Source organism: Barbus barbus, assembly GCF_936440315.1.
Source record: "Barbus barbus genome assembly, chromosome: 11".
Taxonomy (NCBI): domain Eukaryota; kingdom Metazoa; phylum Chordata; class Actinopteri; order Cypriniformes; family Cyprinidae; genus Barbus; species Barbus barbus.
This window is the reverse complement of record NC_136739.1, coordinates 31,421,320-31,436,492: the sequence shown is the minus strand read 5'-3', so window position 1 is coordinate 31,436,492 and position 15,173 is coordinate 31,421,320. Positions and strand designations below refer to the sequence as shown.

General features: G+C 33.7%; 2 protein-coding genes across 3 annotated transcripts in view; both read left to right on the top strand.

Moving 5' to 3' along the window:
• Positions 1 to 11,372, top strand: part of LOC306877456 (transient receptor potential cation channel subfamily M member 2) — a gene marked incomplete at both ends in the record, with an annotated part of 35,478 nt that extends 24,106 nt beyond the window's left edge. The window contains 13 exons of the mRNA XM_079429223.1: positions 444 to 624; positions 2,361 to 2,542; positions 3,291 to 3,423; positions 6,184 to 6,271; positions 6,406 to 6,493; positions 7,195 to 7,343; positions 7,425 to 7,477; positions 8,504 to 8,533; positions 8,637 to 8,723; positions 8,920 to 8,998; positions 9,471 to 9,572; positions 9,941 to 10,057; positions 11,247 to 11,372. Coding sequence (XP_079285349.1) covers positions 444 to 624; positions 2,361 to 2,542; positions 3,291 to 3,423; positions 6,184 to 6,271; positions 6,406 to 6,493; positions 7,195 to 7,343; positions 7,425 to 7,477; positions 8,504 to 8,533; positions 8,637 to 8,723; positions 8,920 to 8,998; positions 9,471 to 9,572; positions 9,941 to 10,057; positions 11,247 to 11,372 — 1,415 coding nt within the window. The remainder of the gene's footprint in view (positions 1 to 443; positions 625 to 2,360; positions 2,543 to 3,290; positions 3,424 to 6,183; positions 6,272 to 6,405; positions 6,494 to 7,194; positions 7,344 to 7,424; positions 7,478 to 8,503; positions 8,534 to 8,636; positions 8,724 to 8,919; positions 8,999 to 9,470; positions 9,573 to 9,940; positions 10,058 to 11,246) is intronic.
• A 3,346-nt stretch (positions 11,373 to 14,718) lies between these two features.
• The window catches only part of LOC306877275 (mitogen-activated protein kinase kinase kinase 13-like), a 62,998-nt gene continuing 62,543 nt past the window's right edge, over positions 14,719 to 15,173 (top strand). For both annotated transcript variants that reach the window (XM_079428936.1, XM_079428935.1), the window contains exon 1: positions 14,719 to 14,801. The gene's annotated coding sequence lies outside the window, so the exon portion shown is untranslated. The remainder of the gene's footprint in view (positions 14,802 to 15,173) is intronic.

Genomic DNA, 15,173 nt, shown 5'->3' with positions numbered 1-15,173 from the left:
ATATGATTGTTTTAATGTTATATTATCAAATATTACATGCATATTAATGTTTATTATATTATAAGTGATTGCATATGCAAATATTATCTATTATATGTAAATACGTTTGTATGTAAATATTAAATGTAACAAAAGTTTTGTATACTACTACTCAATAACTAAGACTAAATCAGCAGTTGAAGTTATAATTCAGTGGTAGAACATTTTTTATTTAAATATGCAGTAACATTTAATGAAAAATGCCATTTAAATATGCAATAAAACTGTTATATTACTATGAAATATTGCATGTATTAAATATGATATGTTAATATGCAAAAAAAAGTTTTGTATAGTTTTGTATACTTAAAATCAATGACAGTTTAGGAACATTCGGAAATACTAAGATTTAGTCAAAATAAAGACCTGTCCGAATGCTAATGTTTCTGTATTCTGTGATCCAGACACTCAGTTTGATATGGGCAGCTGTAGTGTGAACGGCTCCGATCCTCTGAAGCCCAAATGTCCCGTGCTGAACGATGAGAACATGCCGGCCTTCCCAGAATGGCTGACTATCATCATGCTGTGTGTCTATCTGCTGTTCGCCAACATCCTTCTGCTCAACCTTCTCATCGCCATCTTCAAGTGAGTAAACCGACAGAGACTGGTGACCACGAAAACTTACCTGCTCGATTTGCACAGCGGCTCTGTTTCCAAAACCAAGTGAGCTGAGACACACTCTGTCAGTTGAAATTTAGATTAAAGACCCATCTCTTTAACCTGGCTTACACATAATACACTATCGCATTTCTATAATTCAGATCCGTTAAAGGATTGTTAGGCTGCATTAATTAGGTCAACCGGAACCGGGAACACTTCCCAAAACACTTATTCAGAGGTCACCGTAGCCACCCAGATCCAGACCGTATCCAGATCAGATGGTGGATCAGCACCTAGAGATGACCTCTACAGCCAGGACACCTAGATGACCCCAGAGACTGATCCCCAGTGAAGACCCTGTCTCCAAGACGGCCATCGGGACAAGACCACAGGAACCAAATGAGTCCTTTGCACAATCTGACTCTGCTTTAGCCTAGATTTAAACTGCTGATTTTGTCTGGCCAGAGGAGAATGACACTATTTCGACAAGCTATTTCCCCGTCTAAATACTGTAAAGCTGATATAAAGCCACCCAGCTTTATATCAAGCCGATGTAAAGCTGCTTTGACACAATTTGCATTGTTAAAAGCATTGACTTGACTTGATGTCTCCTGTACCTGCACAATGTCTGCAGCAGCTCTGTGCATCATACATATAGTGCTCTTAATGAAAGACTAGACTTGACATTGACGTCTGATTTCAATAGATTTTGCCAATTAAATGTTGTAAAGCAAACAACGTGGAACTATAACTAACACACAACACAAAGAAATACTTTAGGGCTGTTCAAAAAAATTCACACCTTTCAGCTGTTTGATCAGTTTTATGTATTTGGATTTAAACATATGTATAAATATATTAAATGTATTTTAAAAAGTGTGTTTTCTCTCTATTTTTTATTAGACTGCTAAAAAGGCAGTTTGAATATTTATTTATTAATTAATATTTGTTTATTTATGCAGGCAAATATCCGGTTCTTTGATACAAGCATGTCTGGATATATATGTAGAATATATCTGGATATATTTTTATTTTCTAAAACAAATGCAATTTCTTTTTACATTTTCTTTTTTGAGAAATAATTATTTATTGATTGATTCATTTATCCACCCATTATTATGCTGATTTTTACTGTATATATATATATATATATATACTTGTGTAAAAAATGCTGTATAATGAGGATGCTGTCAAAAAATAATGTGATGAATAGATTTTCTTTATCAATTAACTTCTATTAACTAAATTAACAAATCAACATTTGGTGTGACCATCCTTTGCATTTAAAGCAGCTTTTGCCCTCGGTGCACTTGTGCATAGTTTTTCAGGTAGCTTTGCAGGTATATATATATATATATATATATATATATATATATTAAACCTCGCTACATGTATTGCGTTAGGCTAACCTAGACTTGTCATAGCATTAAAAAAAGCTTGCATATTATTGCTGTTTTGATTTTTTTTTTTTTTTTTTGTCATCATTTGTAAGTTGCATTGGATAAAAGCGGCTACTAAATGTAAATGTATTATGCCTTAAATTGCAGACTATGTGGGCAGATTACTTGGTTTTGAAACAGAGCCCATATATCTTTCTTATTAAGTCTCTGGTTGTATCTTGTCATTCGTGAAGCGTATCCTGTACAAAACTGTAGACGTTGCATTATAATATATTGCAGTGAATTTCAGGGCTTTAAACTCTTTCTCATTGTGCATCACAGCTACACCTTCCAGGAGGTTCAAGACAACACGGACACCATCTGGAAGTTCCAGCGCTACGAGCTGATTAAGGAGTACCACAGTCGACCTGCTCTTCCTCCACCCTTCATCCTCCTCAGTCACCTCATCCTCTTCATCAGAGGAGTGCTGCTGTGCTACACTCCAGAGAGACACAAACACTTCAGTGAGCCTAAACACACATCGTGATAGATTACTGATCTCCATTAGTCAACAGCATGAAGTCTAGTCCCGTTTATACTGGCCTATAAGCACCAACTTAGACAGGACCAGTCTGTCTGATCAACATAAAAAGCAACTAAAATGATTCATTTTGTTTATTTACAGTATCTGAAATAGCTGATATTACACTAATGCTAAAATATAAATATTGGATAGCCCAACAAACTGAAATAAATATTCTAAAATTCAAGTTCTAAAGTATATTATATATATTTGAAAAAAATATATAAATTTAAGCTACATGAAATATGTACAAAAGAAATAATAATAAAAATGATCCAAATGGATATTAATTAATTAAAAGGGAAAAATTATTTAAAATGTAAAAATAAGAATATAATTAAAAAATATATATAATATAATTAAAAATAATAATAATTCAACAGAATCTACAGTCAGAACTGCCCATTTTAAATTATATATATTTTTTAATTAATTTAATATTATTTTTTAGAACTGCCTGTTTTTGTATGAATTTGATATTTACATGAATGCTTTAGGGCAGATGCTTTTATCCAAAGTGACTTGCATTGCATTCAGTGTTTACGTTCTATCAATTCATGCATTTCCTGGGAATCAAACCCAAAGAATTTGGTGGTGCTAAAAGTGCACTTTCAATTTTTATGTTTTCATTAGTTCAAAACAACTGTTGAGTGTCTCAATCCCTGGTTTAAGTGCATGATCCTTCCCAGGACAGGAACTGGAGCAGACTGAGGAAGAGGAGCTGTTGTCATGGGAGGCCTACATGAAGGACAACTATCTGGCATCAACTCGACAGGACGAGAGCCAGAGCGTGGAGCATCGTATCCAGGACACCGCAGAGAAGTAACCAAGAGATGAACAACACCGAAATATAACATCAAACGGAGCAGCTCATGTGTTTGAGTACCGAGTCTGGCTATGATCTGAATTCAGAGGAGGACAAGCTTAAATCTACTCTAGAATAGGGGGAGGAGCATAGCAATGGTCTGAATATGTAGGGGAGGAGCTTAAAATATTATTCATGAGCTTAAAATTCTCAATTCTGAGTAATATTACTGGTTGCACATTTTGACTTGTTCTCACTGTAAAAAAAAATAAATAAATCCATCCGCTTCATTTTAAACTGACTTTAAAAAATTTTTGTTTAATCTTGTATGACTTAAAAATAAATTAAGTTAAAATTGGTTAAATTTCTCTTAAAATATAAAAAGTTAAACTATTAAAATGAATGTTAATCTTAAAAAAAAGTGCAAAAAGCTCCAAATCTGTGCCTAACCTTTTTACTACGAATGTCAGATTATGCCTTCAGATTTTTAAAATAGATTTATTTTCCAAATGTAATACAGAACAATATGAATTAAAGCTAAATGGAAATATTTACAAAAAATAAATAAAAATAACAAAATTACAAAAACTTGAAAACTGAAAATCTAAAAAGATAATTTAGAATATTAATACATTCTATAATAATATAAATATATTACTATGATATATAGTACATAAATGCTATTATTGTTTACATTTAATTGTATATAATTATACATATATACACTAAATGTACACGCAATGTATTCGTGCTGTCAAACGATTAATCACGTCCAAAATAAAAGTTTTAGTTTATATAAAATATGTATGTGTGCTGCGTATATTTATTATGTATATATACTGTAAATATACACACATGCATGAATATATTTCTGAAAAATTTTATAAGAATATATATTGAATACATTTATTATAATATAAATTATATGAATTTCAATATAGACATGTAAATATTTCCAAAATATATACTGTATGTTTGTGTATTTATATATATTTTATATATATTTATATATATATATACAGGTACATCTAAAAAAATTAGAATATCATGAAAAAGGTCAATATTTTTTGTCACTCATTTCAGAAAGTGAAACCCATATATTATATAGATTCATTACACAAAGAGTGAAATATTTCAAGCCTTTATTTCTTGAAATTTTGATGATTATGGCTTACAGATAATGAAAACCCAAAATTCAGTGTCTCAGAAAATTAGAATATTACATAAGATCAATAAAAAAAAAAGGATATTTTAAACAGAAATGTCAGCCTTCTGGAAAGTTTGTTCATTTCTATGCACTCAATACTTGTTAGTGCCTGCTTTTGCATGAATTACTGCATCAATGCGGCGTGGCATGGAGGTGATCAGCCTGTGGCACTGCTCAGGTGTAATGGAAGCCCAGGTTGCTTTGATAGCAGCCTTCAGGTCATCTGCATTGTTGGGTCTGGTGTCTCTCATCTTCCTCTTGACAATACACCATAGATTCTCTATGGGGTTCAGGTCAGGCGAGTTTGCTGGCCAATCAAGCACAGTAACACCATGGTCATTGAACCAGCTTTTGGTACCTTTGGCAGTGTGGACAGGTGCCAAGTCCTGCTGGAAAATGAAATCAGCATCTCCATAAAGCTTGTCAGCAGAAGGAAGCATGAAGTGCTCTAAAATCTCCTGGTAGATGGCTGCGTTGACTGTGGACTTCAGAAAACACAGTGGACCAACACCAGCAGATGACATGGCAGCCCAAATCATCTCTGACTGTGGAAACGTCACACTGGACTTCAAGCAGCTTGGATTCTGTGCCTCTCCACTCTTCCTCCAGACTCTGGGAGCTTGATTTCCAAATGAAATGCTAAATTTACTTTCACCTGAAAAGAGGACTTTGGACCACTGAGCGACAGTCCAGTTCTTTTTCTCCACAGCAAGATGCTTCTGATGTTGTCTCTGGTTCAGAAGTGGCTTGGTAGCTCTTTTCCTGAAGACGTCTGAGCGTGGAGACTCTTGATGCACTGACTCCAGCTTCAGTCCACTCCTTGTGAAGCTCTTCCAAGTGTTTGAATCAGCTTTGCTTGACAGTATTCTCAAGCTTGCGGTCATCCCTGTTGCTTGTGCACATTTTCCTACCAAATTTCTTCCTTCCAGTCAACTTTGCATTTAATATGCTTTGATACAGCACTCTGTAAACAGCCACAGCTTTCAGTAATGACCCTCTGTGACTTACCCTCTTTGTGGAGGGCATCAGTGTTCGTCTTCTGGATCATTGCCAAGTCAGCAGTCTTCTCCATTATTGTGGTTTCAAAGAACAAGAGATACCCGTAATTTATACTGTATGGATGGTCATTAATTGAAACTCAAATGTAAATATTCTGATATTTTGAGATACTGATTTTTGACTTTCATGAGCTGTAAGCTCTAATCATCAAAATTTAAAAAAAAATTTTTTTAAATGTTTTACTTTGTATACTGCAATGAATATATTAAAGTTTCACTTTTTGAAATAAGTTACAAGAAAAAAATTTACTTTTTCACGATATTCTAATTTCTTGAGATGTACCTGTACATAATAAATACACACAGAACGCACACATATATTATGCAAACAAAAACTTTTATTTTGTATGCAATTAATTGCAATTAATCGTTTGACAGCACAAATATATATAGATATATGTGTGTGTGTGTACAAGTAGTATGTCATTAATGCACAATCATAAAGCAAATTGCAGATGGCATTGCAGAATCTCAAGCTCTTATGAAGGTTAATGGTGTCTTTTTCCTCTCAGGGTTGGTGTGATGTCAGAACTTCTGGAGCGCGAGCAGGAGATGGTTTCTGCCACCATGTCAAAACGACTGTCCAAGCTTGAAGAGCAGGTGTCGTTCTTCCACAAACACTCACAAATACCACAGAATCTGTGTTTTACAGTCGGCTTGGTCTGTTCATGTTTTCAGGCAGCGTGTCATTGCAAATGTGAGTGTCAGAAGGTGAATGTCTTGTCTTCTGGCAGGTCTCGGAGTCCACCAAAGCTTTACGATGGATTATAGATGCACTGAAATCTCAGGGATGCAAATCCAAAATGCAGCCTCCACTAATGAGTGAGCAGAGTGTTTTTATATCAGCTCTTATAAGATGTACCGTATGCATCCTTCTGGATCATGATCATATTTTTTAAGTATTTGAGGGACAAATAATGTTTTTTTAAATGATAATTTACTGTTCAAAAGTTTGGGGTCAGAAAGAGTTTGTAAAAAAGTATTTTCTGCTCATCAAGGCTGCATTTATTTGATCAAAAATACTGCAAAAATAGTTCAATATTATTACAATTTAAAATAACTGTTTTCTATGTGAATATATGTTTAAATGCAATTTATTGCTGTGATCAAAGCTGAATTTTCAGCATCATTACTCCAGTCTTCAGTGTCACATGATCCTCAGAAATCATTCTAATATTTGCTAATTTCTGATTATTATCAATGTTGAAAACAGTTGTGCTGCTTCATATTTTTGTGGAAACAGTGATACATTTTATTTTTCAGGATTCTTTGATTAATAGAAATTTCAAAAGAACAGCATTTATTTGAAATGGAAATCTTTTGTAATATTATAAATGTCTTTGTTGATCATTTTAATGAATCCTTTCTGAATGAAAAAAAAAATGTTGACCTCAAAACCAAACTGTAGAGTATTTTAGATGACCTATTATTTATCATCACTTATCTTTGCATCCTGTTTTGTGCCTAAATTCAAGACAATAGCTGTCTGCTGCTGTTGTGAATGAACTCTTGTGTCTGTCCAGCAGGTAAAAGCTCTGACAGGGATGACGGTGAATCCAGTGGACAGGAGACAGATGAAGAAACGGCTCCTCACACGTTTGCACGTCAGCTTCAGTATCCCAGCAGCACCGTCAAACGCTTCCCCGTGCCTGAGGAGAAGGTGCCCTGGGAGGTGCCTGATATTAATATTTTACCATATTAAACAACATTATGTGGATTGTTTATCTTATGTGACTCATGTTTTGCTTTTTAGGTAAACTTCACTCCATATCTTCCTCCAGTTTACAATCAACAGGACAACAGCGAGTGAGTTTCGTTCTGACAAATAGAGCGGCGCAATTAGGAAATAGGGATATATACAGGGATATAGTTTTGTGCAGTTGTTCTGCACTATTAAATATACTGTCTCCATACTTCAAAGTGAAGTCTCTGTTCTAATGCATTCAAGTCATGTCGGAAAGTTGAACATATGAATGAAAACATGTTGAATGCAATAAATGCAGTGTCTATATTAATGGCAAATTTGTTTAAAACAGGGTTATGATAGTTGTTTGAAATAGAATAAATGTTAATGGAAATAAAATATAATTTTTAAAAACTGAATAAATAAATTATATATTATGTAATTATATATATCAGCTAGATTCCAAAGCAAAGTTTCTGCTTTTGTTTAGTTTAACTTGACGGATTAAAATACCTAAAACTAAAATAAAAATTAAGGAAACCTATATAGGCATATTTAAAAACAAACAACAAAATGACTAAAACTTTAATTAAAATTACAATGAAAATTTGGTTTTCCAGCTAGATGCCAAGGTAACATTTCTATAAAATAAATACTCAAATTAGCTAAAGTTAAAATGAAAACTATGTTATTTCAGCTATTTGCCAAGGCAACATTTCTATTGTTATTAATTTAACTTGAAACTGAAAACTACAACTACACATAAAAAAACTAATAAAAATTACAAAACACAACAAAATACTAAAACGTAAACTAAAATGAAAATGGGAAACATAAAAATGAAAAAATGAAAGTGAAAAATGAAAATTGTAGTTGCCAAAGACTTTTGCACAGTAGTGTAGATAGAATAAATAGAATTTAGATCTAGAATATATTATGATTCAGTTATTCATAAATTTATTAAAAACTTTATTTTTAAAAATTGTATTCATCATTTTGTATGCAGAGTTTTTAAAAATCTAGTTTCTACACTTTATGTAGAGAATGTACATCGTCAAGTTTAATAGAAATGACAGAAACTGAATTGCATATTATAAATATTAAAATGCATTTGTTTTGTAAATAAAAACACCTTTTTCTCTGTACAGCTCTGACACTTCAGTCTTGGACAAGCACAGGTATGCAAAACATATATATGCATCTGTGTCTTTATTCTCCTGCAAGATTTAGCATTTAATTTGTTTGAGTGCTGAGTTTTATTCTAATGAATGGATTTGACAGGAATCCCGGAGGAAGGACTGGGATCCGGGGAAAAGGGGCTCTGAAATCCCTCGGTCCGAATCACATTCTCCACCCAGTCCTCACCAGGTGAAATAAAACCCCCTTCATGTCCTGATCTCCACTGGAATTAAACTCTAATCTCATATCAGATTGAAGTTTACAACCGAGCACACAAAAAACAACACAGTCCCACAGCATTTATGAGATTATAGCAGACTAGAGATGGCGTTTATCCCGCTGTAAGTGTGAGAGGAATCAGAGAGCTTTCTGTCTGTTTTTAAAGGTGGCGTGATGCTGAACACAAGGTGCTGGAGTTTCTCGCCGTTTGGGAGGAAGCAGAGAAACACTGGGCTCTTCCTGGGGTGAAAACGCAGAAAATCTCATACATATACACTACAGGACAGAAATTTGGAATAATTAAGACTTTATTTAATGTTTTAGAAGTCTCTTCTTCTCACCAAGGCTGCATTTATTTGATGTATACGGTAAAAACAGTAATATTGTGAAATATTATTGCAATTTCTAATGTAAATATATTGTCAAATGTAATTTATTCCTTTGATCAAAGCTGTATTTTCAGCATCATTACTCCAGTCTTCAGTGTCACATGATCCTTCAGAAATCTTTCTTAGTCTTGGTGAGCAGAAGAGACTTCTTTCAAAAACATGAAAATCTTAGTTATTTCAAACTTTTGACTGTTAGTCATGGAAATCATCATAATTACATTTTTTTTGGGAACAAAGATTAACTAGTTATACTCAAACACAACACAAACTGGCTTTAGAGATATGATAAGCATCCTAAATTTTTGTTCCTAAACATTTTTTCTTGCAGTGCTCAGCTAAACCTGATGAGCCTCTAGCCCAGGCACTGGAGAGGATTCTGGGTAAAAAGTTACATGACAAGACCAAGTCTAAACTAGAGGCTGGAGAAGAGGTGAGAATGATAAATCCCCAAGACGTCACTGATTAAAGACATTAAGATCATAGATTTGAACTGCATTACTTTTCATATATTAACTATGGGCTACTTAGCTAGTTAGTTTACCTTTCATTTCACATTTCCTGTTGCATGGAAAAAATACAGCATGCAATAAATAAATAATTACACAATTTTTTTTATTTTTTTTATGAATTATACCTTGCATGCACTGTATGATTACATTTTATTGCTTACCGGTATATTTTTCTATATTTTTTGTTCAAACATAATCACCTGGTGCAACTCCTGTATCAGAAATTGCAAAAAAATCCAATTAGTAACGCATGCGGCTACACAGGATGTGTGTTTTCTCTGTGATGCAGGTGTATAAGGGTTATGTAGATGACAGCAGGAACACTGATAATGCCTGGATGGAGACCACCATCATCACACTTCACTGTGACAAACACACTCCGCTCATGGCAGATCTGAACCACATTGTGAGTAGAAAATATCACTTCCTCTCATATTGCAGTGATTTATGTATAATTGAAATGTAGGATTACTGGACAAAATGAATACAAAGTGTTTTTCAGTTTACAAATAAACTAAAAATGCTGCTAAAGTGCCAAATGCATGTAAAAACTGTCAATGGCGTGTAAAATCCATGATATGGTATAATTCAGACCCTGATACAAACCATCTGCTATTTTGACTCATGCTTCTGCTAACAACATGTGTTTCCTTCTCAACGGAGACCGACTCATCTCGCTTTTCATGTTGACCTGTGCTGTTTCCCACAAATATGCAAGGAAAACAGTTTATAATTTTATATATATATAATTTTATAAAAAAAATAATGCAGAATCCAATTGCATGTCCTGTAAGAGATGTTGATCTTTGAAATGTGAGATTTAAAAGTTTAAAAATTGCAGTGCGCCACTTACAGTATCATTTTTAATTGTATAAAAATATTTTAAATATTTACTTGTATAAAAATGATGTGAAGTGTAATTGCATGGCTGGTAAGAAATATTTATATCCATTAGTTGGTGGAATAAAGTGTATTTTGCACACTGTATATGCTCTAAATGTTTATACAGTACATAAGGGGGAAGTAACAGATGCTATGAATTGGGATTGCAAAGTTGCAGTGCTCCACTTACAGTGCATCTGCATATATAATATTTATATAATAGCTATGCTTTGTATGAGTTGTGGGATTGAATATCATTTTATATATAATGTTTTATATTTGTAATTTTATAAAAACTAATGTAAAATGCAATTGTATTTCTGGTAAGAAATATTAGTGTCCATTTTGCACACATGTATGTGCAATATTTTTTCATTTATTATTTAACATATGTACAAAATAAGTTGATCGTAACAGATGCTTTGTGTTATGAGATTTCCTGATGTAAAAATTGTACCGCTCCACTTATGTTGTGCTGGGAGCTCATAAAACTCTCTGAGGAGCTGATTCTGAAAACTGTCTACAAGATGCGGGTCCCAGTTGGATGACGTCTCGATAAACATAAAACATCATAAGCACATTCAGTTTTATGGCTCTGTGCAGTCATATTCTCAGCGCTCCATAAGTGGCTTTTATTTAGTGAATTAAGCGGCAGTATTTCAGCTCTTACTGGGTTTACAGAGTAATTCAAGCTGTCTTTGTTTTTGCTGCAGGTCGAGAGCTCGCTGTCGTCTCATCAGACGCTCCAGTGGCAGGAAGTGAGCAGCGCTGCGTGTGTGTGTCCGTACCAACAAGAGGCTCTGCGTCAGATAGCACAGTGTCATAACACACACTTTTGACCCTCAGGAAAACACAAACACACTCTGCACTCCTATGTGTCTTTAAAGTGGCATTTCTGTGCCACAAACTGTGGAAGATTGTTTCTGCAACAGGATAAAAAACTAAAAAAGGTACTTTTTTATCTCACAAGTTGGCCTAATGTTTTCTCTAATGGCAGAATTGCAAGATATATTCAGCGTTATGATTGGTCAGATCGCCTGTCAATCAAACTCCTTGCGACGGGTCAGTTTCTATCTCGCAATTCTCTGATTATATCTTGGAATTCTGACTTTTTTTTTCTTGATATAACAATTCTGAGTAAATCTGAAGTGAGTTTACGTATATATCACATGTTTATTGATTTTGCCATTCTGAGTTTTTTTCACACAATTCCAAAAATAATCATAATAAAAGTCAGAATTGTGAGATAAGTACCTCTTTAGCATTTGTTATCCTGTGGCAGAAATGGGCTTTCATAACAAACAGCAGCAAAATGTTGCAATGATTAAATTACATACAGATTTCTGTACAATCCATAAGCCATACAGTTCGCTTCACACATATGGTGCTTTGAATATGTTTTATAATGATTATTGTATTTATTAGTTATTTTGCACAGACTTTTCGGTATCTGGGTCAATATGAATTTGAATGTGGTTGTTGAACATTTTAAAATACAAATGCAGGTACCAAAAATCAAGTTTTTAGTTTGCATACATGTGCACAGACATATATACTGTACTTTATGCAAGAAATAAATGTAGAGGTAGTTGTACATTATCCCACATATTACAAGGCTATTTACCAAATAAATAATGATTATATGCACATTAAATATTTAAACTTTAAACAATAAACTTAAGTTGAGCCTTATTTATTAATTTGTGAAAAGAGCAAGTTATACAAGAGAAATGAACCAAAGGTGCATAAATGCATATTCTGTACATATTTCAACTCATGTAGCAATAATGCAAATGCCTTTGATTCATGTACAGTGCTGACAGGGATTAATGGCCAGATGGCAGAATAGGCAGCATTGCATTATGGGATGTCAGCAGGCAGATACATTTGACGATATTATTTCAAATTGAACATTAACCTGCATTTTGCAAGCAGTCATGCAATGCCTTTAAAATCAAAGTGAATGCAGAAATGTGAACAATGAAGTATCCTCAGTATAAGTTTTAAGTTGAGTCAGGTTTAAAATGAATATCTGCTTTGTTAAAAAGTATTAAGACATATGAGAACTGAATAAACAGTAATGAAAGCAAACTAGCCTATTTGATCAATGATGAATAACATAATGTGCATTATGGTGTATGGAGTGTAAAAATCATGTGAATTTACATTGCAATGTTTGGTCACACTTTAGAATAGGTAACACTTGTTAACTATACGTCTTTTCCCTCAATAAATTCTTAATTTGCTGCTTATTAATTGTAAGGTAGTTGTTAAGTTTAGGTGTTGGGTAGGATTAGGGACGTAGAATAAGGTCATGTAGAATAAGGCATTAATATGTGCTTAATTACTACTAATAAATGACTAATATTCTAGTAATATGCATGCTAATAAGCAACTAATAGATGTAACTGTAAAATAAAGTTTTATCCAATTTCTAGCTTAATGGTTTGCTGTAACAAAACATTTAATTACATCTTCAAAAAAAAAATGATATAGGAACTTATTTGTCATTCATGAACAATTAAAGATGTTGTCTAACCTGTAGGGGTGTGCGATATTTTTAACGATAACGATAATTAGACAATATTTGTGTGTTACTGTGCTAGTATCTTAAGCTGACTCCTAACGTTTTTGATATTCTGTGATGGTCAGTTCACACTGATAGAAATTAATCTGTTCCTATAAATTTAAATTGATTTTTACCTTTATAAAGCCATTTTTCTAAAAGTGTCCATTATCTTTTGAGTCAAATTCTTACATTTAATCAATGAATTAGAAAAAGATATTTGGGTTGTTACCAAGCAAATGAAATCAGTATCAATAATATTCATCTTTGCAATGCAGAGGAAACACAAAAGCTGCATCTGAAGTGGCATTTAGATGCATTTACACACTAGAACATGAACGCATTTAACCTGCAGTTACAAATGCATACATACTGTTTGGATATTTTAAACATAAAACGCTGAATACTGTTATTTGAAATTGTTTAAATAATAAAATATTCTTTAAATGTGAGATTAAACCCGGCAGTAGGTGGCAGCGAGTCACTGTTAATAAGTGAGTCATTTCGATTGAATCAAATCAGGAACAAAACACGTCGCTCAGAGACACAAAACAGCTTTTATTATTAATTTTGTTGTCGAAAATATCGAAAAAGCACAAAAACAGGCAATATGGTGTCTCTTAATTAACTTCTTGTTTATTGAACTGTCACACTTTGTGTGATATTAACTATATGAAATTATATAAATGTATTTCCCCATATCTTGAATTTTGTGATCATTCTAAATGTATTTTATTAGACTGAATCATGCAGTGAAAAACGCAAAAAAAAAGTTGAGCCAACTTAAAATTTTAAGGCAACCAGCTTCAGCAGATTTTAGAGTTTTCTCAAATTGTTGTTTTAAGTTTATATGACAAAAAAGTTGAGAATCTCCTACATTGATAGCAGACATTTTTCCACAATACACGTGCTGTATGTTCTTTATTATTATTTTATAAATTTATTTTATTAATATTTATTTCTCTAAACACAAAATGCAGAAATCCTCTGAAATTATAAACAGAAAACACACATTAAGCCAATAAATCAACATGAATGCAATGCACTATACTAACCATTTAAGATTCGCCAACGAATCGTTCTTTTGAGTCGGATCTTAACTAGAAAAAATAAATAAACACACAAACAAATGGTTTGCTGGATTGGTTTTACTAAACAGGATTTTATTATCAAATAATAGCAGTAACTTAAAATTGCAATATATAATTAGGTTCTAATTATCTTCGTTCTTATGTGATGAATCATGGCTCTAATGAAGTGGAAAACTGATAAACCTTATGTCTACATTTGGAACGCAGGGGGAACGTGAAGACGTAAAAGAATCACTGATTCGGTTATTGGGAATGAACTGTTCGAACGAGTCGGTTCGTTCAAATGAATCGGACTTCCCATCCCTAAACACAATACAACGCGTAAAGTACAGAACGAGTGAGGTGTGTGCTACGGTTAAGGTGGACAATGTAACTGTAGTGGGCACAGTAATTAAAGTAGACAGTCTAGCAGAGCGCGTGAGCGCGATAATACGCGTAAATAGATATTGAGCATCCTCGAGGACGCGACTCTGAATGAATGGGAACGCGCTGTGATCTATTTTTATCCCGCGCGCTGGTGCAGGTGGACAGACGGAAGTGACGTGTGTGCTCACGAGACTCGCATTAAACCGTCGGGATTAGATCGGAGGACGGTCAAGCGGCGTTAAACGGTAGGATTTCACTCATTTACTTCATTACATCAATGTTACTCACATTTTATGATTTCCGATCGTCGTCAATTATTATAGAATAAACGCTGGCACGTGTCGCGCGTTTTATAGGTTTGTTTACGTTTTGTGTGTGTGAGAGACAGAGATCGTGCTGATCTGAGGGAGAAATATCTCCACAGTTGTTTTACAAACACCAGTTCGTGTTTTAAATCGCTGGTACAAGACTTTAAACGGCTTTAATGCACATTTCTGCATTTTATACCCGTGTTTGACGTTATACACTGATTTAATGTCGCGGATTGAAGCGCTATTAGTCAAATTCATAGCTGTCAATCGCGTATTTCTGTATAATCTGCAGCTCTGGGTCTCAAT